This window comes from Thamnophis sirtalis, unplaced genomic scaffold (genome assembly GCF_051295495.1).
Source record: "Thamnophis sirtalis isolate CommonGarterSnake01/CBP01778 unplaced genomic scaffold, rThaSir2_p1.2 scaffold_1, whole genome shotgun sequence".
Classification (NCBI taxonomy): domain Eukaryota; kingdom Metazoa; phylum Chordata; class Lepidosauria; order Squamata; family Natricidae; genus Thamnophis; species Thamnophis sirtalis.
Window position 1 is genome coordinate 73,292,467 of NW_028261381.1, and position 25,223 is coordinate 73,317,689.

General features: G+C 39.0%; 1 protein-coding gene across 5 annotated transcripts in view; it reads left to right on the forward strand.

The window, feature by feature from the left end:
- RASSF7 (Ras association domain family member 7) overlaps nucleotides 1-23,624 on the forward strand; it is a 91,020-nt gene extending 67,396 nt beyond the window's left edge. For 2 of the 5 annotated variants that reach the window (XM_087716094.1, XM_014063350.2), the window contains exons 2-6: nucleotides 13,422-13,576; nucleotides 15,662-16,569; nucleotides 18,687-18,855; nucleotides 20,811-20,918; nucleotides 22,941-23,624. In XM_087716094.1, coding sequence (XP_087572220.1) covers nucleotides 13,474-13,576; nucleotides 15,662-16,569; nucleotides 18,687-18,855; nucleotides 20,811-20,918; nucleotides 22,941-22,972 — 1,320 coding nt within the window. In that variant the 5' untranslated portion in view covers nucleotides 13,422-13,473 and the 3' untranslated portion in view covers nucleotides 22,973-23,624. Of the gene's footprint in view, nucleotides 1-3,242; nucleotides 3,413-13,421; nucleotides 13,577-15,661; nucleotides 16,570-18,686; nucleotides 18,856-20,810; nucleotides 20,919-22,940 lie in introns of those variants that run through there. The other 3 variants (XM_087716081.1, XM_087716088.1, XM_014063357.2) reach the window with 3 other exon arrangements.
- Nucleotides 23,625-25,223: the final 1,599 nt, after the last annotated feature.

A 25,223-nucleotide genomic window follows, 5' to 3' on the forward strand; every position in this document is an offset into this window, starting at 1 on the left:
TTTCCTTCTCCGATATGCTCAATAGTGACATTGTTATTACATTCTTAATATCTCACCTGTGGAAGTAGTTCATTTATTGGAAACTGACTAATTAATGGGAGTCAGGGTAGTGTTGGAAATAAAAAATGCAATTTCAGGAGATTTTTCTTACGGTAACTGCTATAGGTATGCAGTGTTGCTAGAACACTTCTCAGTGCTAATTTATTTATTGATATCCCACTATTTAAAAAAAAACTCAAAGCAGTGAACATGCATACCTTCCACTTATTTTCCCCACAGCAACCATGTGTGGTGGGTTGGGCTAAGAGAGAGTGACTGTCCCAGTGGTGGGTTTCAATTTTTTTTAGAACCTATTCTGTAGGTGTGGCCTATATTGTGGGAGTGGCTTCGTGGTCATGTGACTGGGTGGGAGTGGTTTGGCAGTTATGTGACCGGGTGAGAGTGGTTTGGTGATTGGGTGGGCATGGCTGGGAAGTCATGTGACAGGGTGCACGTGACCAACTTGTAAAATGTGGTGAAACTCACTTAACAGCGCTCTTGCTTAGCAACCAAAATGTTGGCTCAGGAACTCTGGCATTTGAAGCATGCAAGTCTTAAAGCTTTCAAGTTACAAGACCCTTGTAAGCCTAACCCTTTACAAAAAAAACCCAGGGGTGTTCAAACTTGACAGCTTTAACATTTGTGGACTTCAACTCCCAGAATTCATCCTTCCCTCGCTCAGCTGCTATCACTGAGGTGAGGCGTGCAATAGCCAAGGGCGAAGGAGCTCTCCTTTGCCCTTGGTGGCAGAGATGTTTTCTCTCATACTGCTATCACTGGGGTGCCGCCAGGAAAAGTGAGGTTTTGGGAGGGACCTTCCCTCCCCCTCTAGAGAACCCATGCCAGGAGAGAGAAAGCAGGCTGGTTTGAATGTGGGCGATCGGGCGGTTTAGTGGCCAGTGAGTGCCTTCTTCACTCGTTCGGGCAGGTGGCGAAAGAAAGGAGGCGTGCGATAGCCAAGGGCGAAGGAGCTTTCCTTTGCCCTTGGTGGCAGAGATGCTTTCCTCTCATGCCTCCTTTCTTTCGCTGCCTGCCCGAACGAGCGAAGGAAGTGCCAACCCCAAACCATCAGCTCGCCCACATTCAAAGCTCGCCCAACATGGGCTCTTTGGAGCGGGAGGGAAGGTTTTTTCCAAGACTGGCTTCTTTCCTTCCCTCCTGTGGTATCAATCCGTAGGGGGAGGGCACAGACTGTTCGGCAGCGACGGGGAAATGGAGACTTCTTTGCCAACCTCCAAGTTGGCAAAAAACACATTTTCACAGTGGCGGCTGAAGCACAATCCCGGACACTCAGTTCTGGCTCAGCCTTCCACAAACATGATCCGTTGTTGCTGGAGCGCTGGCAGCTGCTTCTTGCCATCGTCACTGCGCCGGATATCGCGCACCTCCTTTCTTTCTCTGCCCGCCCGAACAAGTGAAGGAGGCACTGCCATCTGCCCGCCCCTCCTCTCTCGCCACACGGGCTCTCTGAATGGGGAGGGAAGGTCTTTCCCAAGACCTGCTTCCCGTACCTCGGGCCCAATTCCGGGACAGTGGAATATTTTTTTTCCGCCGGTATGGGAAGTAGCCTCGACCCCTGCCTTCCTGCCGCCTCCAGTCCAGCAATCTCCCCGCCACCCCACTGACCTGGGGACACTCCCTGCTGCAATTGACATTCTCCTAGTGATCCTTCCTGACTGCGCCCCCAGAGCAGTCACATGGCAGTGGCATGTGGGCTGCTGACCGACACAGGGCCCGCCCGGATGCCCAGAGAGGAAGGATCAGCAGGAGAAAGCCAACTGCTGCTGGCAACAGGGCACAAAGGAGCAGCTGCCCAGCAGCCGCAGTGTCCCGTTGCAGGTACCCAGGGTGGCCTTGATGTCCCACCTCCCTGCCAACTCCAGCCCCACACAACCTCCCCGCCAACCCACTGACCTCAGAACACTCTGCTGGATGGCCTGTCCTTCACGTCCTGTCGCTGGCTGCAGCCGCTTCCGGGCAGATGCTTCACCTCCAGAGTGGTCACATGTCAGTGGCACATGGGCTGCTGACCATCCCAGGGCCGCCCAGTTGCTTCTGGAGGGGGCAGGCAGACAGGCAGCATTCCCCCCCCCAATCTTCCCGGCCATCTGCAGCTTCAGAGTGGGTGAGCAAAGGAAGAGGGTGGGCGGGACAAGCATGGTATGGATGGGCAGGGTGAGCAATGGGTGACCGGGCGGGTGGGGGGAGCAAGCGGGGGCAGGCCAGTGGAGCAAGCGTTCCAGTACAGGGCATCCAGAAGATCAGGTACAGGAAGGCATGGTAAATTTCACCAACTGTTATCCCTGTACATACCAGTTGAAACCCACCCCTGGACTGTCCCAAAGTCACACAGCTGGATTTCATAGTTAAGATGGAACTTGAACTCACACTCTCCCATTTTCTAGCCTTAATCACTAGACCAAATTAGCTCAAATCCTCTGAAGGCAATTTGAGTTTCTCCCATTCCTATCCTCCTCTCTCTCCCCATGTTGGTCACATTAGTAGTATGATTATATTGCTGTCAATGCAACAGTTCTATTCTATTGCTATTAATGTAACTGTTCCAACACCTAATGGCATATCGATCCCATTCATATCAGTACTCTGTTGGGACCACTGTCTTCCTTTTTTATTTCTCTGAAGGACAGTCTACAGTAGTAGTTGGTCTTATAGCAGAGATGTGTTATTTATCAAACAATCATTGCAATTGAGGTAGGTCCCTGTTGCCTGTTTTGTTATCTTTCCTTGGCTGCTGTCTTAAAAGCTTCCTTCTTCACTCCTTAAATCTGTAGAGAGAATAAATATTGTTCATATGGGAATAACATTGTCTGCAGAACTCATTTCGAACAAATTCATCTGTTCAGTCATAACAACTGCCTACTTTCCAAGTGCTGTTGTGCCTCTTTATTTTTAAGGACCACTCAGTTGGTAGCTTGAACCAAGTTGGAAGATTGGAACCCTGGCCAATTATGGACCTGGTGAGTGGAATTTTCCACCAAAACCCCAGATAAAAAATAAAATTCTTGAAATAGTTTTTCTGTGTATACGCACATGGGCAGAGCCAACAGGAAGCAGAGCAGGGAATAAAGGAGCATTGTGATATTACCTACAAGGAAAGAGCAATTTTGATCACACAGGTTGTTTGGAATGGTTTCCCCCCCCCCCACTTTTCATTTTTAGTGAAAACAATTGTATGTTAAAAGTAAATGCAGTTCACTCTTGTTTTTCTTACATTTTGGATGGAAGTAGTACTGCAAAAGAAGGCTGGTTAATGATTGCCATGGGTAAATAAGTGACTAGGGCAGGACAGCAATGAAGCAGTAAGTCGAGATAATTTTTTCCTGTTTGAAATGTTTGAAACAAATTTGATAATGTAAGTATGTAAAAATAGCTGGTTCTTTCTGCCTGAATAGATTGAACACAGCTGCAGTTAGCAGCAGCTTGTGTTCTTTAATGGTGCTTCCTCCCCTGCCCCCACTCCACCATTTATTTCTGACTTTCCTCCTCCTTTAGAAAGAGAGAAGCATTGAATGGTTCGTAATAACTGCATGGCTTTTTTATTTGCTGTTTTGCTTTCAGGAAATGTAGCATTGTTTATTAGGACGTGCCACATAATGCTTAGGACTATGAAGTGGACCAAAAAATAACTGATTTAAGTGCTGGATTAGTTAGTGGCAGGCTAGGGAAAAGAAAAAGGTTTATAATTGAAATATTCTCTGCCAGTTTGTTATTAGAATAATTAACTTCCTCAAAATACAGTCTTTTGTTTTCTTTTATTATTTACTAAATTAGAAAAGTGCATGTTGCATCTGACTCGATAAGGAATTAGAAAATTTAGTATTGTTGAAAACTCTATTCACCAAACAAAATAATCGTATAATGTAGTTTTTAAATTACCAAGATTTTATGTTGTTTGTATAGCAAGCTTGCTGAGCTTTGCTACGTAGCAGAGATTTCAAAAGTTCTAAAATTACATAGAATTTTATATGCCAATTAATCTTATCTTTGAGTGTTTATTTAGTCAATGTATATCTCGTGTCTTTCATTCAAATGATAGATGAGTTCCTCATCTATTTCTCCCCATGGTAACCTGTGAGATGGCTTGTGCTAAAAATGAGTAACTAGCCCAGAATTGCCTAGTAAACTTCCATGGCTGATAGTAGGGTAGTATTTGGTGCTCTCTGCTCCTATTCCAACACTTTAACCTCTATACCACAATGCCTCTTTTGGTGCACTCCCTGAGCTGCTATATACAAGTTCTATAAATGCTTGGCTAGTAGATTAATGAGCTCTCTGGCCTGAGTTGCAGAAGCTGATTAGTGAAGATCCCTTCAACTTGATCTCAACTACCTAGACATTGTTTCTTGGAAATAATACAGAGGTGGTTTGTCATTGACTTCTCATGTTGACTTTCCCATCTAAGAAATGCCAATATTTTCACTCTCTTTGGAGGGCATTGTGGTTTGTGTGGTAGTCCAATCTGAATTTGTATAGATTCCTAGTTGTGCACATGATTAAACATTGTCTTGCCTTGCCTTGCTGTCTTCTTCCTTCCTTCCTTATCTTTCCCAAGCCACTATTTGTTGTTGGTAACTCATTACGTGCACAATTTTCTTCATGTTTATAAATCACATAATGAAATTAGATTGAGATTTCACATTGTGAAAGGACCTAGAAGGCATAATTACCATAAGAAACAACGGTAAACACTAGATAGGTACATACACAAAGAGAGCTTCTTATCTCCCATTAGTGCTGATTTGTAGAAGGCTGGGTTTTTCTCCCTTACAATGTTATCTTCTCTTAAAGTGAAGTGAATCATTTGCATGGGTTACCTTAATTATAATACCTGTGGGTAGATGTAATGGAGGCCTGGTTTATAGATTATAGGTTAGCATTCACTGTGATGAAAACAATATCACCTTTATTAGACATCCATTGCTGTGCTTACAGAGTGGAGCAAAGAAAAGTGAGCTTCTATTTTTCTGTTCTAAGGTAAACGTAAAGCACATAGGTGCTAGTTTGTCCCGACTCTAGGGGGTGGTGCTCATCTCTGTTTCAAAGCCAAAGAGTCAACGCTGTCCGAAAACCTCTCTGTGGTCATGTGGCCGGCATGACTGAACGTTGAAGGCGCATGGAACGCTGTTACCTTTCCATGAAAGGTGGTTCCTATTTTTCTACTTGCATTTTTACATGCTTTCAAACTGCTAGGTTGGCAGAAGCTGGGACAAGTAATGGGAGCTCACTCCATTACACAGCACTAGGGATTCGAACCACTGAACTACCAACCTTTCTGATCAACAAGCTTAGCCACTGTCTTAGACCCTTAGTCTTAGCTACTGAGCCATCACGTCCCTCTCTGTTTTACCTCTTGCTTACTAGCTTGAGGTTTCCAGATAAAATGTCAGTGATCAACCAGCTGCTACCCACATTTTCAGTAATTATAATCTATACATGATTTCTGTAGAAGCTAGTAAGGTGAAAGTTTCTGATTCTCCTGTGCACTACTTGGAGAATCCAAGCATGGGTTTAACTTCAGTTTGCCTGCCCAGTGACTGAGTTGGTTTAGAGTTTTTAGCCATGCCTCCTAGGCTTGACTGCCTCAGATTTTTCAACTCTGTCAAGCCCATTAGCTGTGACTTTGACTCTCTCTGAGAGTCTCTGAGCAGAGAAAGAGAAATTGGACTCAATCTGGGGGGGAAATCTCCAGCAGCAGCCTTGCTAAACCTTGAATAGCCAAAATAGACTCATCTGACAATTGGTGGCTGTCAATATTCTCGGCGAACTTAGGAGGCCTGCTTCAGCCGCCACGCAGCTGTCAGTGCGCTCTGCACTGTCACCAGGCTCCGGAGACAGCGAGGAGCTGAGAATCGATTGCACAGCGGCCCTAAATTTATCTAAACTTTTTTAGTTTGCAAACTGAGAATGTCTGTTGTTGGTGAAATGAAGAGAGGTTGTCAGACCACTGCTCCCATTACTACAATAGAATAGCCAGAGATTAAGCAACTATTAATAGATGCCATTGCAAACCTATTGTTCATGAATCAAGTCACCAATGCCTTATTGGTGTGCTCAAGATGGACCAGTTAATTGGCTTGTTCAGCAAGCACAATTCTTTTATCCTCCCCCCCCCCACCCTTTATATATTTTACATTTCTAGTTCCAGAACAGATTAATATTTTGTCACATAAGATCATATTTTTTCTTCTATAAACTTCCCCAAACCTTTCCCCCACTTCTCTCCCCCTCCCTCTTCCATTTTTGAGTGTCTGCCCATGTGAAATGCTTGAAGCTGGAGATGACATTTCTTCTCTTAACATCTCTAATCTATGCTCAGCATCCATGAGGCCATTTGTGCCAGCTCAAATAAATGATATTTAGGAGTCCTGCATCTTCCCCCTTCTCTTCTGTTGGGAACAAAGAGAACTGCATCAAAACAAACAATATATATCCCTCCTCTGATGGGAAAAACCTGTTATCTCTTCCTTGACAGCTAGCCAACTGGACACTTTGGAAATTTAAAATGAACCATCTTTTTTCCATGTCTTACTGTGGTCTCACATTAAAGTGATATTGATTCCTTTTTTCTACTACACCATGCCACTTACCCACAAACTAACTGGAGTGTTGTTGACTCTCCTCTCCTCAATATCCTCTCCCAGGCCACGTGTGCAGAAACACCAAATAGTAGTTTGAAAGGAGCATTATTAGCAAAAACAGGCAGCAGTAACAAGGCATTTGTACGCATATATAAGAGCAAATTCCCAAATCTTTGGGGAGGTTACCCACTGTTGAGTTTTAAAGAGCCAGAGTCCAAAGTGGGAAGTCATATCCTAGTCCAGAAATCTACATAGGTCATCAACTGGTCCAGATTCTAAGGAATAGGGGGGGGGGTGTTTGTTTTTTATTTCTTTTTCTTTATTGGGTTGTTATAAATCTTGATAAATTGCATTATTTCACTTCATTGAAGTTTATTTAATATTAATTGAAGAGGGCTGGGAGGAGATCCTAGATCCAGATGCTCATGCTGCCTCCAGATGCATGTAAGTCTGAGGTGCCTGATTGCTAGGTTAGTTGGTTGGTTTATTTTTATCAAATTTATTGGCTGCCCATCTTACCACAAGATAACTCTGGGCCCTTCCCCTGAAGTTGGTATTTGAGGCACCTTAGGTGACTCCATCTATCTCAAATTCATCTTATCAGGGACCTTGGGACACATTTTCTTTAACCTTTTATTACTGGCCTATCCCGTGTCTCGGCCCTGGATCATTTAGCAGTGTCTGATCTGGCTCTACACTGGCGTATTTGTTTCTTTATTGTAACTTCCCTTTTACTTCTGAGATAGCTTGTCTATTTGTTTGACATGTTTTCCAGAAAGATAGCTTGCTCAATCATCTGATTTCTAATAGAGGCTCACACACTTTGCAGAACATTGTTGGAAATCTCTATATCATTAGATGTACCTATTCTGTGCCCATCATACACAGTGGGATGGTAAACAGAGAGGACAAATTCTACATGTATTGCTAGGTTAACTATCAATTGACCTAATCGTTTACTGAGGCCGAGTTCACTGAATAATTCAGTTCATATCTTTAATCAAATGTCATCATTTCAGCACACCTACAGTCACTGCCTGAACCTGCTACTTAATGCTTCCCAGTTCCTTCCCATCCCAGAATCTTCCCATTTTCCCTAGAACTTCACACCATTTAGCACCATTTCAAAGATCATGTAGATCATGCTAGGCCTCACACTTAGGTTTTTAGGAACTGGCATTTCTGGAAGGCCCTCCCATTGCTGTTGAAATCCATACATGGCTTTCTACAGAACTTCTCCCCTGGACATACCTTGGATGCCAAATGTACTCAACAGTTTCTTATATTTACACACTGCTCTGATCCTGTTTTATGTGTTGCTTCTGCTGACACTGAAGATACATCCTGTTTTCCTCTATCTTCCTAATGTTGGAATGTCATCTTGGTATCTGAAATACTTCTATTGTATCACTCCCTGTTTTGATGGAGGAAGAAAGAATTCAAAGTTGTGTATATTGTTGACCCAGCGCAGAAGAGGCAAATATTTCATTCACTTGGAAAGTTACCCAGAACTAAGAAAAATCCTGGGAAGTAATAGGATGTACCTGTCTATTCCTCTTTCAGTAATTGCAGGTGCAGTATCCTCACACCTTATATCTCCTGACAAGCTGCATATTCTGGCCTTGGCATCTCTTAACAGAGGGAATATGAATCTGTTTGGGGAGTGGGAAGGTGGCATTACACGACCCCGCTGCCAGGGGAAAGGGTTAGAAAAGACCATGAGGGTATAATCCCCTTCAGATCCAGTCAAGAAAGAAATGGAAATTTCCTTCCCTCCTGATATCTGTACTTGGCTGGAAGAAATGAACATTCTATACTCCTGAACATGGAAGAAAGAAGGAATGATTATTGGGGCAGTGGGGAGAGACAACCTCTTTAAGCCTTTTGAGTCTGCTTGAGAATGCAGAGTGGGAAAAGATGCTAATAGTTGTATCTGGTACAAATCTTGATGGTCCTATCCCTGATTTAAGGAAAAGTGAAAGATTTTTGTATAGTCTCTGGTGACAGAGAAATGTATGGTCCTTTTGGAACAGGGCCGATAAATTGCTTATGCCTTCTCTGCTTAGTTGCTTTTGTGAATATTAATTCTGCAATATAATGTGTAACTACGCAACTGTTTTATATGGATGGATGGGAGGGAGTGATGATGCTTGGAGATTCTTACTGAAACATTTGTGGAATCAAAATATTTTTGAGGAATGGTAAAGCTATTTTGCAACTGGAAAATAACCTTTACCTCGAGAACGACCATTCAGGTAAGCCAATGGTCTTACCTCACCTAAAATATGAGTTTCTAAATATGTCTTCAGCAAAAGATACTCTCTGACTAGCTAAACTTTGGTAGCTGAGTTCAACTTAGAGCAGATAATGTGCAGATAATCTTACAGGCTGTAAATAAGCAAATTAGAGACAAACGCTTCTGATGCTATGGAACATTCATAAAGCGAAGCAATAAAACTCCACCCTTTTCAGTGATTGTAATTCATTTTAGAAGAGGGGACTATTTAGAAGCACAAAAGGCCTTAATTGCATAGTGGTATATATATACAGGCAATTACAGTTACTAGAGTGTGTGTTTTGTGTATTTGTGTGTGTCTGTGTGTTGGATTGGATGCTAAAAACACCTGCATATTCATGCTATTTATGTACTCAGTACTTCTCTTCTTCCACCTCCCCCAATTGTGTCTTTATCTCTCTCAAGAAGTGAATATGTACATTTCATCTTGTAAATGAAAATAAAAGACTGATCAAGTCAGATCTGTTACGATTATATCCAGATCACTTAAGTTGAGCTTAAATATATGTATGACTCCTCAACTGTCTGGAGTCATCTTCCATAACTAGCTACTGGGATGTTTTTCAAGTTTCCAGTCTTGCCTACAGTCATGTATTCCCTGATAGTGTTCCGTCTAAACATACAGTAGTCTCAATCCTCTTCATTTCCAATCTCAGACAGAGTAGCCAAGTACTACCATCTGCTGAGATTCTTCTAATCTCCAGCCCCAGAGAGCCATTTTTTAATTTAATGTCAATTTCTTCACAGGTGCTATGCTCTGGGCACCATTGATGTCAATCCCTGTTGCAGCTGTAGACAGCATTTATAACATTCAGCTCCAGGACAATTTCAGCTCATAATAAATAAAAAATGTTTTCAGGTTAGCTTTCCCACCATGTGCTGCTAGAAATAAGGTTAGGATGAGCAATTTGCTAAGCTTTCTGTCTTTCAACAATTGTAAAAGTGTACATTTCCTAGAAAGGTTTACAGGTGAAGGTTATGTGGCTGCTCTCCTAATTTACTTGATCCCTTGACATTTATGCAAATCTCTTGAAAATCTTAAATCATTTTTCTTTTATTATATTAAAAACAGTAGTTTTTACTGTAGGAAGGTATCGCCCAGCCCTCTCCCAGAAAAATGAAATATCCTAGGAAATATTGAAAAGGCAGAATATTTCTCTGGATGTGAAAAGGAAGAAACATGTTTTAAAAGACAGAATAGCTTCCTGCAGCTTCCTGCCCATCCCCCTTTGTCAATGAGCCATTAAAGCCTGAGCTAGTCCACTTTACATAATAAAGAGTTCTCCCCTTCAGCTCCAGGGGGATGGGATTAAGGCATGATAATATTGGCCCTTTACCCAACTCACCACATGGCATCTGAGAACTCAACCAAACCTGGATTCAAAACGCAGCTTGGAGAGTTGCCCCTGGGAGTCTGACAACCAATCAGAATACAAGCTCAAGATCAAAGGCCAGAGAGGGCATAAAACCAGGGACTCAGCATCTCAGGCTTCCCTTCTCTTTTTCCCCACCAACATTGAAGCATGTGATCATCTTTTCTGTTCAGGACTCAAGCCATGTGATCCTGTCCACCAATAAACCATCTTTCCAAGCAGCCTTCATGTCTCCAGTGTCTTTTTCCCCACTTGGAGCCGAACCCAGAAGGACATTTCTTCCAACATTACAATTACATTGTCGATTCCATTGGGCTGTACTGTTAACACAGAGCATGATTGGAAAAATGATCACAAATTTGTGAATTAATATTTTTCCTACACCGGAGGAATGTACTAGAGATCCAGTTTAGAGCTCTGATAAATTATTTAATTTTGGAAGATGCAATGTTATAATGTTTTGTGGCATGGTACAGATAAAATTAACATTTTTTAAAAGTGGCAGTAGAAAACTTAATTCAAAGTAATTATCTAGGAACATATCTCTGTGTTTATTAAAAGCTTTTCAGGTATAATTTATTAAGTATCAAAAACATGAATAAAAAGAAATAAATAAGAAAAAAATAGACCAAAAAGAACATAAAAATGCAAAAAAAAGGAGAGAGTAAAGGAAGGATGCCTTTCAACTTTTTTTGGTACAGATAAAGAATGCATCCAGATTTTACTCTAAAATTATCAGTAGTCTATATTGTTCCTATAATCTCATACAATTCTAATCATCAAATCCCAAAATCAAAATTATATATCTCTTAGTTTATAAGTCCAAAAGTGGCTTCATTAACAACTTGATGTTAATAGAGGTATCTATTTACAGTATCTTTCCATTTATTATTCAGAAGAGGTTGGCTCAGCTTTCTGCACAATGCCTTCATGAGTGGGTAGAGAGAAATTGTATTTGGCAACATAAATAAAAATATATTATATAATAAGAATATAAGTCAAAAGTCAAGAAGTTCTTTACAACAGCTTATAGAGGCAGCTCAACTGGGAATGGGTATTTTTTATGAGGAATAGCTGGGTGGATTATTAAGTGGATAGGAAAAGAATGCCTGTGATAGTTCATAGCCAATAGCTTGTAGTGAAAAATAGTATGTAATTCTCAGTAGTGGGTTCCGGATGGCCCCGGCGTCACCCTCATGGACTCGTGCGGCACGCGCATGTGTCGTACTTGCCTGCGACGCTTCCGCAAGAATCCGTGACACTCCAGGTGCTTGGCGGAGCGTCACACAGGTGCTGTATGCGCCGTGCGCGGAAGCGCCAAAGGCTTAAAGCACAGGTAAGGATCTCGGGCGGGCGGGTGGTACCCGGTACTTCGGCAGGATCTGGTACACCTGTACCGGGGCATACAGCCTGTAACCCACCACTGGTAATTCTAAAGTGAATTGCTATGATTTTAATACTTTTTTATTATGTAATATACCCTGTTCATTAAATTCAGGTTCAAGGGAAAGTTGAGGGGGAAAAAAACATTCATTGTTCTTTTGTTAATAGTTTAAGGATTTTCTGCTACTGATTAAGTAACATTTGTTTTGTTCTAAAACGATATTGATGCTCTCTAAAAATATATTTTATGCATGCTTATTACATAACTTTTGTTTTAGTTTGTTGTCATTGGAAATGCTTCTATATTTGCTTCTTCTTGTTTATGATTCATTTGAGTTCAAAGTATGTTGACCAAGCCTGATTGTTTCCTATTAGGCTGTGCCTTTGGACTTTGCTCAATCCCACACATCAGCATCCTGAAATTGAAATGAATCTTCTCATCCATTAGATAACAGTATAATGTGATGTATTCTGGTAAAATGTTCCTCTGTTTGAGGGACTGTCCCATACACATGATATCTAAAGATACGTCCCTGAATAGGATGATTTTGGAAATGGCAATGCGAATATAAGTGTGCAGAAATAAGAAATATGTTTCACTTTACACCCAGAACAAAACACCCCTGTGAAAATATTCCATTGGAGTCATCTGACTTGGCTACGGGCAAACATTTCTTTCTTTATTTGACTTGTATGGCAGCCAAAACAGAAAGGACTCAAAGCTTAAGAAAACAATATGACCTCAGAATAGATCTTCAACTCTTATTTATCGATTTGCAATAGACATATGCTTCTAAATCATATAGATTCATGGCAGTTTATAAACAAGTAAAACCAAAATAAAATAAAATTTCAAAGATAAAACAATCAGGACAATAGCCAGTAAAGCAATAATAATACAGTACTCCTGTTTGATAGCCAAACTATACACAGCAGCATGAAGTGGTAAAGTATGTATTTTTGAAGCATGACATTTATATCTTTAAACATTAAGATTTTTTTTTGCCATAGCTGTATTTACATGACCTGAAACGCAAAACAAACCACAATATAATAGATCAGATGATAAGTCAGAGAGCTTTTGAATTGCTTTCATTGCCAAAATGAAAAATTGACAATCATGTATGCTAATCAATAATAAATAGAAGTTAAATCCACTATATATCCATATATGTTTAGTTGATTACAACTCCACAGCTTACCGGCTGACTCTTAAACTGAGCAATTTAATTCATTTCAGCACTTTTATGCTTACAGGTGGCATGCAGGCAACATGTGTTGCTCATTATTGCAATGAGCTAATGGCTAAAAAAAGAGACCTACATTGTCCAGTTCTGTTACTTTTCATTGATTTAAGGGCCCAATACTTTTTTGTATTTGAGAAATCATACACAAGCAAAAGTAGCACAATTGTAATTAATATTGGCTTATTTAGAGTATTGAACATTCATATTTATATTATGTAACATTTTGGAGTAGTGGATCAAATATCTATGAAGCATTGAAACTGAAAAGTTTTGTTTGCTTATCCTTTCATCTGAACTTCTACTAGTGCCCTACCTAAAACTATTAAGAGCAAGAGAGCTAGAAATGTGAAGTGTGGAAAGAAGACATGTTCAAGCATTCCAAAGCATTGCTTCTATATTTCCTTGCTCATACTGCTTACATGTAAACAAAATCAAAGAACATAATGTGCTTACATTTCTGTTTGTGTTTTAATTGTTGTTGCAGGAACAAATCACAGAAATGATCCAGAAAGTTTAATCCTCTCTACCTTGTTGTGATGGAGTTGAAAGTCTGGGTAGATGGAGTCCAGCGAGTTGTATGTGGTGTTTCAGATCAGACAACGTGTCAGGAAGTTGTCATAGCACTGGCACGGGCCATTGGTAAGTAGTTTTTATATTCATGATGTCTAAAAGAATTTATGCAGTCCAGTCCTAAGCATGTTTACTTCGAAACATCTACCACTGAGGAGGTTTACTTCCAAGATAAATGTATATAGAATTGCAGAATAATCTCCTATCCAAAATTCTTTTTAAAAAATGATTAGAAAAATAGTGCTTTATTCATGTAATAACCATGTCTTAGGGAAGAGGAAATTGTAAATTTATGCAAATTGTTGCATTAATACAACAGCCAAAATATGACAGAACTGACTGATACTGTTCATAATACAAGCATGGAACACAGCATGTGGTATGGCTATAACAAAAGCTGGTCGACTACAGCTCCTTTATCTTACTAAAAAGTGCTATTCAAAACCAAGAAAACCATATCAGAGGTCAGTATGTAATGACTGTGATATGCAGATGCTTACTATTTGGAATGTAAAAGAAATTTAAGATAAAAAAACCTTGAATTCACAAATAATTTTAAAAAAATAAATTAAGAAAGGACGGAATAGATCTGCATGAAGATATTTTCTAATCTTGTAGTTTTCTGATCTTGTAGAATGGAATTCATGAATAGATGCATGGAAGTAAGGATGTAATTTAATTATGAATGAAAGGGCAAAATTCAGTATCAGAAAGTACAGCATATGACTTATCTAGATTGGTTTGGGTAAATATACAGGTAGGAATTCAGGGGTTGGTAATAGTTTTAAGTTATGTTACGGTTGAAGTTTGGGAGTGTAACATTTTGTATGAGTGCAGTTGAGGTAGGGTGGGATAGATTTTTGTTAAATGACATGAATGGAAGTCTGGAAATAAAAGAGTACAGGAGGGGTGGAGAGAATGACCATGAATGAATGGGAATGATTATGAATAACTGGTTGGAAGAAGGGCTGTTTGTTTTAAAAGCTGTTTCTTTTAAATACATGGCTTAAACTTATGTCCTTTCATGTATTCATATGGTAAAGGAAAGAATCTTGAAGCAAGATGGAATTGATTGATTATAATGAAATGTTGAGAGAAGTTGATGAGAGACTGTTGAATTTGGGACAGACGGCTATTCATACAGTCAAATGAAGACAGGGGGCAGGGAAAGGGCATAAAAGGAAGGAAACTTGAGTGCAAATACTGCTATAAAAGGACTCCAGAAAGAAAAAAATGGAGTTTGTTGAGAAAAATTGAATGTGAAAAAGCATGTATTCTTGTATACTATGGAATGAACTGGGAATCCAACTGATTTGCAACAAATATCAGAAAACTATATGATGGAACAAGGAACATATATCTGAAAATTAATGTAACAAAGACCAAGTTAATTATTTTTCACAATTGGACTGAACAGTTGGAAGTGATACATGAATGATGAAAAATAGAGCAGGTATCCAAATTTGTTACTTGGCAGGATATTTGTTACATATGGAAAAAGTAAGACTTCAAAGTATGATAGAAACATTTTGGATAATATGTGTTGTGTTGTGAGGAATATTTGTTAAATGAGCAAAAATGCTGCACAAAAGAGCATACCCATTTTGTTATAGTGACCATGAAGAGCACATATAAAAGTAATGCATTTAGTGTGACGTTTTTCCCAAGTGTTTGTGTAATATTAGTATATGAAGGTATCAACATAGATACATAGGTCTTGGTGAAAGTCATGTCTAAATTGAAGAAATGTTGCTGTATGAATGCATAAGCCACTTCTCAAATTCTCACTTCCCAAATCACAACTGCTTTTAATAAAGCAATTGGTACTTCCAATTAAAAAACTGTTTTTCTAAGGCTAAATCTTAGTTCTCTGTGGAGGCATCTTATTAGGTATGTAGATACAATTAAAGAAGAAGAAAAAAGACCATTGGCAATTCTGCTTATTACTTAAGTATTCACAGGCTTAACTATGTCTCTTTGGGAATCAGCTGCCCCATTCTCCAAAGCTTTTTACCTTCAGGTGGCAATGGGTGTGGGCTGGCAAGGAAAATTACTGTGGAATGTGAGCCTGATATAGCTGGATAGGAGAAAGGAAGTTTACTGGTGTTTTTGTAGGGAGGGAATCTTATCATAATATCTGTCTTGTTTTCTCAGGTCAAACAGGCCGCTATGTTCTCATCCAAAGACTACGTGAGAAGGAGAGACAGCTTCTCCCACATGAATGTCCTATAGAGACCCTATCCAAATGCGGCCAGTATGCTCAGGATGTGCAATTTATATTGCAACGTACCGGCCCCAGCCTCATAGAGAGGCCTTCTTCAGACAATGCCGCCCAGATACCTGAGAGGACGTTTGTCAGAGCTAGCTTGCCTATTAAACCTAGACCACTCAGTACAGAAGTACCTAGAACCAGGCAGCCCAAAAAATCTTTAACCTTCAACTTGGGTCCCGTGAGTTCAAGTGACGCCTCTGCCAAAAACAAGCTGAGACAGCCCAGAAAGGACCCGATGTGTGTGAGAGATGGAGCCAGAGGGGGGGTACTTTCCAAAGAGGAGCTATTCAAGGCTGTCCTACACCAACAGGAGCATCTCTGCACCCTGGAAATGCAAGGTGATGCCTTGGAAATGGACATCAGGCATTGGGAATGCAGCCAAGGCTCTTATCAGGAGGATGAGATTTTGCAGCTGGAACAGCTGATCCACCAGAATGAGAGCCAGATGAGTGAGGAAGAATTTTGGCAGCATGAGCTGCAATCAGAAAAGGAGCATGAAAGGGAGCGGCGGGAGAAAGTGCACAGCTTGAGGGCCACAATGGAGGAGTACACCAAAAAAATCCATGAGCTTATGGTAAAAACAGAGACCTTGGAAAGAGAAATCCAGTGGGAAATTGCTGAGAGATCCAAGAAGACCAAGGAAACTCCTACCCAGAATCCTTCTGAGCTAGAGGGGATAGCAGCTAAAATAAAGAGAGACCTGGACACCAAGGCCAAGCAAAGCGCCCAGCTTCAAAGCAGCCTGGATACTGTGGGGAAGGCCTTGGAGGAAACAGAGTACAATCTGCAGGTTTGTGCTTAGAGCTAAGGATCCTTTTCTTAGCAAGCCATGTGTGAGTCCAAAGGATTGTTCTTCACCATGTGTGTTCATGATTTTGCTTGCTTCTAATGGCAAGAGATATTCCACACTGCCTCTTTGCTACGTACATGTGTTTTCTCCATGATAAGTGCTGAGAAGTAGAATTGGATGCCTATAATAGATCTCTTTGTGAACCACCTTCAAATTATGTTCAAGTATGAGATAATCTGACCTAAACAAACATGTTGCAAATCAACATAATAACTAAACTGCATTTTTAATTTAAGCTGGATATTAATTTCCCCTCTCTCCACCTTATACATATGCTCCATGGCATCATGAAGCTATCTTATAATTAAAAGTTAGATGATGTTAAAACAGTTCTAGCTACTTTCATGTCCTATGAGATTTGAGCAGAGGGGGGATGGTAGTTTTCATTAATTGCATGTGGTAAGCTAATTTTGCCTTTCCTACGGTTCTGATATGGAGGCACTACAGTGCCCAATATGTCCAATCAGCACATTCATTTTTTATGCTGACTAGAAATTCTATAAATTATATAAACTTCTTATCCTCACGGTTCTTTGTTTTGAAAGATCAAGTTGCTTTTCATTTTATGGTATAATGAACATATAAGAATATATTACCAGAAATATACCAGTAGTAAGCCAGTAAGTTAAAATAAATGAATTTATTTTTCCAGTTAAGTATAAGGATTAAAGCATTGGATGTATTATAAATCTGCAGCACTCCATAATATGTTTTCTTTGATATAGGTTTTGTTTGCTATCTGAGAATTTTCATTCTTGCTGAAAGGAAAATCTAACTACATATTGTACTAGGTCATTGGGAGATTTAAGACAGTTCTTTGCTCCCAGTATAAATATTTTTTTTACTTCTTGCGCCATACAATTTATATTCACTCCTCAAAATATGACTAACATAAATATGTTATCTTATTGGCCTTTTTTTGATTGGAGGCTAACTAATGAAAATCCCATAAGAACGCACACATGATGTTCAGCTATTGTCTACTTCCTCACTTCTTCCAAGATTCATCCAGTGTGGCATCTGTATTAATTGATTATGACCTCTATCTAAAGTAAAGTAGTAAAGATCTTCACTACTTACGAATGGATGAGAAAAGCAAAAGATGGTACTTTCTAAACTGCAATTCTCTGCAATCCTGCATCATATTTCATTCTCTGCTCAGCTATATAATAAGTCTGTAATATATTTAACATTATTTAGAGTATTATTCAAGTTCTGGGTGCTTAATTCCACTGGATGCACAGTTATGAGAGAAAGATATTTGTGTCCAAATACTTTCTTAATCTGTTGCCTACTCCTACTGAAATGTTACTGGTTATCAGATTCCTAGATTTTCTCTGTCTCTCTTTTAACATAGGGACTACATTAGAAACAGTGTCTGTCTGTAAAACATGTCTTTATATGCACTGAAACGCCCTCACAGCATTTTTCCTTCTTTATGGTAGAATATTAGCATTGTCCACCGAATTCTCCATGTCCATGATAAAATTGAATATAGGCGCTCTCTTTTCCACTTTGTAAATAGAGATAGATTTATAGCAGTTGATATTAATCAAATCCCTGAAATGAGGAAAGCACCCAAAGACCCACCAGGGTGATGTAATGTGAGATGGGCAAGACTATCTCTGCTGCCTTTGCCAAAGGGTATTTGACTGGAGGAGAGCTGATCTTAAGATATGCATTTTGATATCTTACATATTACAATAAATTGCCTTGAAGTATTGGATGGATTTCTACTTCTATCCAGCACCCTCAATAAACACCATCACAGGTAATACCAGACAATGGGCTGCCAATTTAATTGTCTCTGTAACAAAGGAGACATTGTCTCCTCCACTTTTGAAGGATCAGATGGGTGTGTCTGGTTAGCATTTACCATTTGCCTTGAAAACTTTGATTGATTTCTACTACCTATTTGAGGAACAAAGAGAAAGGAGTTAAACTTTGGATGAAGGTTAGATGAAAAGAAAACTTTTATTCCCTGCAATTCCAGATTATTATTTCAAATAAAGACGAGATTTGGAATTTACTCTGCCTGTTCCTCCTCTGTCTTTCAGGCCCAGAACCAAGAGCTGGAGGATTTGAATAAGGAACTCAGGCAATGTAATTTACAACAATTCATCCAGCAGACAGGAGCCATGGTGACTACTCCACAGGCCAGATCAGAGGCAGAATCGCAGCTGGATCAAATTAGCCAAGAGTTGCCAACTCACCAGAGAAACGGAGGTCAGAATATAATTCAGTGGGCAGGAAAAAGGAGGGAGACAGGAGAATTGTTTTAAGGTTTTCCCTATCTGGTAACCCCTTCAGAGGTGCTTTATAGATTATACAGATAGTGGCCATGTCGTTAGGCATTATGAGAAACATTAGCCAACATATCTAGAAAGCACTAGGATGTGAGAAAAAAAGAGTATTATCATTAGTGTTTCCATCAAACCATTTTTGATAGCTGTAAATAGAATCCATAGAAAAGGTAGTTTAAATAGTGGAATGAGAGTGACTTCTATTTAAACCTGAGGTGAAAGCATCTTTCAGAGAAGTAAGTAACTAGCAAAAACAAACCCTTTTTGTATAAAATAAGATATACCAACTATAAATTTCATTAAATGCTCAAATTGGCTGCTATTTTCTTCTAATTACTTTCTTAATTGTTAAATCCATGACCTTTGACCATTTAATGCATAATCTTTGAAGTACAGTAACATTTTCTCTGCAGATTTTTTAAAACCAATAAAACTTATTGTGATTGAGCTCCACACTGTGTACACAGAGCATGTGAAAGAATAATTCATTGGCCATCTTTTTTTTTAACTTCTGGATAGATGTGGAGGCTTAGCCCTATTGAGTATTTAGTGCACTGTTGACTGGACTAAAACTGCAGAAAATTGAAACAAGATAGTGCATCGTGGAGGTTTTGAGTTAAACATAGTAATTCAAGAAGGAGAAATTCAATCCTAGTTACCTTACATCCAATGAGGGATGGGTTTCGGCAGGCACTACTGCTAGTTTGCTCATGGATGTGCTGCATGCGCGCATGTACATTACAATAAAAATTGTTCTGCGCATGCGCAGAAGCAAAAAACAAGATGGCGGTGCCTATGGCACTGCCCGGAGTAACAGTTCGGGGGCATGGCAGGCTTTGGTCGCTGCCAATTCCAGCGACCCAGGCCACCAAACTACTACTGGTTCAGCCGAACCGGTAGCAACTCACCACTGCATCCAATCTAGTCCCTTTTCAGATGTGTTATGCTTTTGGGGGAATAGGCATGATATTTATACAGATTTTAATTTTTCTCTGCAGCAGACAGACATAAGTGTGGAACATTGAAGTCTTGGTAGTGATATTTGAAATATGAATCCTTTCTTACCTCTACAGTACTTTTTTACTTTTCAGATTGGTCTCAGCAGGTGTCAGGACTTGACTACTGTTATTTATGTAGGCTTGGAAGTTATGCAAGGCTAAATGTACTTAGGTCTTGAATAGGAGACTGTCAGGAATTCGAAGACTGCAGGTTAGACTAGGAACATTTTTAAAAATCCACACTTTGCCTTCCAAGAAAACTGCCTAGGGTGTGCCCATTTGGACACTAGAATTTAGAGTAAATATTATAGAGGTTTAATCTGTGTTAACTTCCCATCTCTGCTTTAGAAGAAACACCGAAGAGTATTGTGATAATAACCCTGATGTGTAACCTTCAAAAATCTCATTTTAAGTAAACAATCACTATAAAGACAATATCCTTTTTGGAAAGTGAAGCATTTGACTAGCTGTCACTTAACCTGAGTTAAACTCTCTGAAAAATTGGTATCGCCTATCTGAGTCAAAGCTGTTGTGAAACCTGCTGATCTACTGATTTCCCTGGCTCTGTCTTGGCCTAACCCATCAAGTTGAAAAGATATTGTAAATTATATTTGCCTTCCTAATTGCAGGCTTCAAATTCAGGCTCAGAAGTAAATTACAGGTAGTCCTTGACTTTCGACCACAATTGAGCCCAAAATTTCTATTGTTAAACAAGGTAGTTGTAAAGTGAGTTTTACCCCATTTTAGGATCTTTTGTGCCACAGATGTGATAAGTGAATCCTTGTAGTTCTTAAGTGAATCATATGATTGCTAAGTGAATCTGATCAAAGAAATGCACCTTTGGTTCAAAGAAGCTATATTAAACTATCATTTTCTTTAGATTGGTTGGAACTCGACCGAAACTCACCTCCCAGACCTACAGCCAAGCATTTCCTCGGCAATCCACGGAACCTCCAGAATCCCCTGGTGTCCAGCTTGAACCCTGAGGGTGTGTATGTTTGAAGGGACCTAGGTCTCTTTTGTGCTTAATGCCTGGTCTTGTCAAGCAGGTCTCCAGACATAATATTTTTCCAGTGGTAGGGTAGCTTCCGGCTACAAGAAAATTACAAATGCCTTAGCCTCTCACCTTTCTTTCCTCTTTAGAGCTTGAATGGTTTTGTCTTTCCATGGTGATCAAAGCCAACAATCACACCTGGCAAGTGGGGGAGGGGGGAAGCTGACCGCAGGAGTAAGTAGAGTTTCAAAAACGGCTCCTGTTGTTTCAATTGACAGCCAAGGGCTGAAGACTTGATACGGTCTACTGCTAGCATCCTTGGGAGATGACTTGGAGAGTGACGGATGTAACATCCTGCTTATGGTTATTCAAACTGCACCATTTTTGAGGCAGTTGCTTGAGCAGTTGCCACTTTAGCATTGTCCGTTCAGCTGATTTGGGAGGTGGGATTGTGCAATCACTAGTTCAGAATGCTTTACAACTTCACTAACAAGGTCATTGCCCTACATGTGCTTATTGGTCATCTGGGATCTTCCTATGAAATTCCTTCAGTGTGCCAGATTTGGTTTATGTGTTTGCACTTTAAAAAATGGATGTCAAAAGAGTGTTTGTGTATTTTTTGTTTTACAGTATTGGTTATATCTTGTAAATTTATCATAGCCTTTCCTTTTTATTCCACTTCCATAGTTTTCTTTCAGAAGTACTTTAATATATGGGTTAAGAACATAAGTCCTGATTTTTTTGAAAATATACTAGAGTAGTACAGTTGGTCCCTGACTTATGGCCACAATTGAACCACTATGTATGTTGTTAAGTGAGACATTGTTAACTGAGTTTTGCCCCATTTAAGACCTTACTTGCTGCAGTTGTTAAATTAGTAACACAATTGTTAAGTGAATCTGGCTTCCCCACTGACTTTGCTTGTCAGAAGGTCAGAAAAGATAATCACATGACCCCAGGGCACTGCAACCATCATAAATATGAATCAGTTTCCAAGCATCCAACTTTTGATCATATGACCATGGGGATGCCGCAATGGTTGTGTGAAAAGCAGCCATTTTTTTCAGTACCATCATAACTTCAAATGGTCATTAAACAAATGATTGTAAGTCAAGAACTACCTGTATATGTTTTGAGGTGCTTTTTTAAAAAAAAGTAATGAAAGAATAGGAAATGAAAGGGAGTTAAATCAAAGTCCTTAAAAACAGTTTAAACATCTGAGGAACTATATTCCACTGATATTAAAAATGTACTTGGGAGGACATGTACTGTAATTATAAACAATCTAATTCATAATGAATAATTGTTCCAAATGAAAAGATAACTTGTCATAAAAACCTCCTACTCCATGATCTTGAGTTAGATAAACTCAGAGCAGGGTTCAGGCTCAAACTCCAGATTTTAATCTTGGAAAACCTAATTGATCTTAATTGGTGAAATTGTCTCTGATGCTTTGAGAATATATTACTGTAAACTGATACTGTACTGTGTATTTCTCCTGGGCAAGTCCCTTTTATTTAAATCTACAATAATTATTCTGCTATCATATTCTTAATCCCAGGAACCTTCATTAGAATGCTTTGAGTATATTCCTGAACCATGATCCTAGAAAGAAGAGGCTAAAGAAGACAGATCTTCAGTATTTCTTTCTTTCTTTTGATTCTACTTTGTTAAAGCAAATTAGTTTCTTCAAACTGTTTTTCTTTTGCTGGAGAATGTTGAATGTCGAGGTTGTTTTTAAGTCCAGGAGCCCATAATGATGAAATCCCAATTTTGGCTTGCAGTAGATAGAAAGTGTTATGTTTACTAAAAAAGGAGTTACATACTGCATATCAGATTATTTAAAATATGTAACAACTTCCAAATCTGGAGTTTATTTCTGAAGTAATCATCATAAAGACAATCACTATTTTTCATTAAATTTGTAGTTGCATAGAATGACATACCATCCTTTTGTTTCTCAGACATTCAACTTTAATAATGGGATCACTTTGTTTATTTTTATGTGTCTTGCAGTTGTATCGGCAAAGCAGAGCATCTGGAGGTAAAAAGGCCAGCCAAGGAGGACTGATAGTTTTGCGAATACAACAGACATACAGATAAAACTCTTACATATGTATATTCTCCTTCTTAGATGGATATAGATGGTTGAGCAGAATATTTTTACAGGCTTTTTTTTAAGTAAAAAAGATCTTCAGAGGAAGTAAACTGGTCGTATTTTTATTTTAAACGTGCCTGTTATAATTTCAAATGAAAAAACTCGAACGGTTTTGTTGAAAATGTATATAAGACTCCATTCTATAGACAATGCTCTGGACTGAATAGCAATTGCCTTGGACGGCTATCAGCTGTGCTGGAGAACTGCTCAAGGCAGAGAATAGCAAATCTCTAGATCCATTCAGCTGCCCAACAAAGGAGGTGTGTATTACCAAGCAGACTTCTTTACTGAACTCTATCAATGCACTGGAGCATTTCTTATTGTTTATTGGATGATAATTTTTTTTTTGTTGGATAATGATTATATTTCGTAAACTAAGTGGTTTTTTATTTTTTTGTTTTAAATTTGATGAGAGAGAAATTATTCCATTCCTGATAAGAATATAAAAACAAGAAATACTGCTGTGGGACAGAAGTTTTTGTGACCATCCACAGATGCCTTTTATGGTGTGGTTGATCCTAAATCAGACATACATACATACATATATATATATATATATATATATATATATATATATATATATATATATATATATATATATATATATATATATATATATATATATATATATAATCCTTCAGATCTGATGAAAAATGGGATTGAGGTGCTAGTCCTGTCTTGCCATTTGTGTCTCATGCCAAGTATTTTGTCATCCAGTGTTATATGATGTAATTTTGCATATGAATTGCTTCAGCATAGAAATATGTATTTTCTTCTCACACAATAATTCTGGAATCTAGACTATTCTTAAAATCCAAGGTGTAAAAATAAAATTTTCCAAGTGAACAAATTTTTGGTACTTTCATACAGTGGGAAATAAATGTGTTCCAACGGAAGCCAGTCACAAGAACGACTGTCTAATTGTTCTAATTAAGAGCAACTGACCCTTAGATTCGTCTGTGGGTCTTTCTTCTTTTCAAAGCAGCTTCTGAGTTGCACAAGAGAATGGCCAATGCAGAGATGGTGCAACAGAACCGCAATACCTTATGGTCTCCACAGGGGATGAACAATTCGAAGCTTTTCAGATGTTTTGGACTATAAGTCTCCTCCAACTGCTACCATGACAAAAAATAGGAAATGGATGGGAATTGCAATCCATCCTGAAATGTGAAGCTTGTCTATCCCTGATCAGTCTTTTGGCAAAAGCCTGGATAGCATTTGAAAGGTATTTCTTATTAATAAGACACTTGCTTTGGTCTAATGATAGAGAACCAATATTGCTACCTCTGTTCCTCTGACTAGCTGCAGCTTATTTGGTCTTCTAATGGACTTAATTCATTATGCATTGGAACCTGATTTGAGGATTTTAAAGCACACAAGGAAGGGGAAATCTGAAAGAAGCAACAAAAGCAAGGAAAATATACTCTTCCCTTTCATTCCCAGGAGCAACTTAGCTTTATAATACAATTTGGACATGGTGTAAGGAAAGAAAAGAGGCCATGTGCATGCTCAGACAAATCTGTGAGATGGCCACTGCCCAAAATTACATATGTTGTTCTATGATTATTACTTTCTGGCTGCTTTCAATAGCTTCTTCCTTTGTTGGTTGGTTTTGACCACTCTAAGAATAGACTGAGAAGTTATATAAATACTGATGTGGATATGTTGAACTTCGATTAATTTGTGGAATAGCTAAAGTGATCTTTAGTGGAACACTCAATGAGCCAGATTATTCTCCAGATATACCACCCATGCCAGTACAACCATTTTTGAGGTCGTTATCCAGGCAGGAAAATCCTTAATATTTTTTTAAAGTGCTCTTCCCAAGTAGGCTAACAATCAGTTTTGGACAGAGAATCAAATCATTATTTGTTTCTGAACTTGTGTGCCATTTTTGTACAATTCAGAACTTAGCATTTAATACTTTCTATAAACCGATTGTATTTCCGTAAAAATGAGCTAATTTTTTTTCAAGTTGAGACACTTTCAACAATTTTTTTAAAAAAGAAAAAAAACCTTCTGGACTTTCCTTTTTCTTTTAAGTGCTTACATTTTTAAAGGCAAGTGGTGTTCATGTTACCACTTCTAAATGAAGACTGCAACACAGATTAGCATGGGGGGTGGTGACATTATTGCACTTA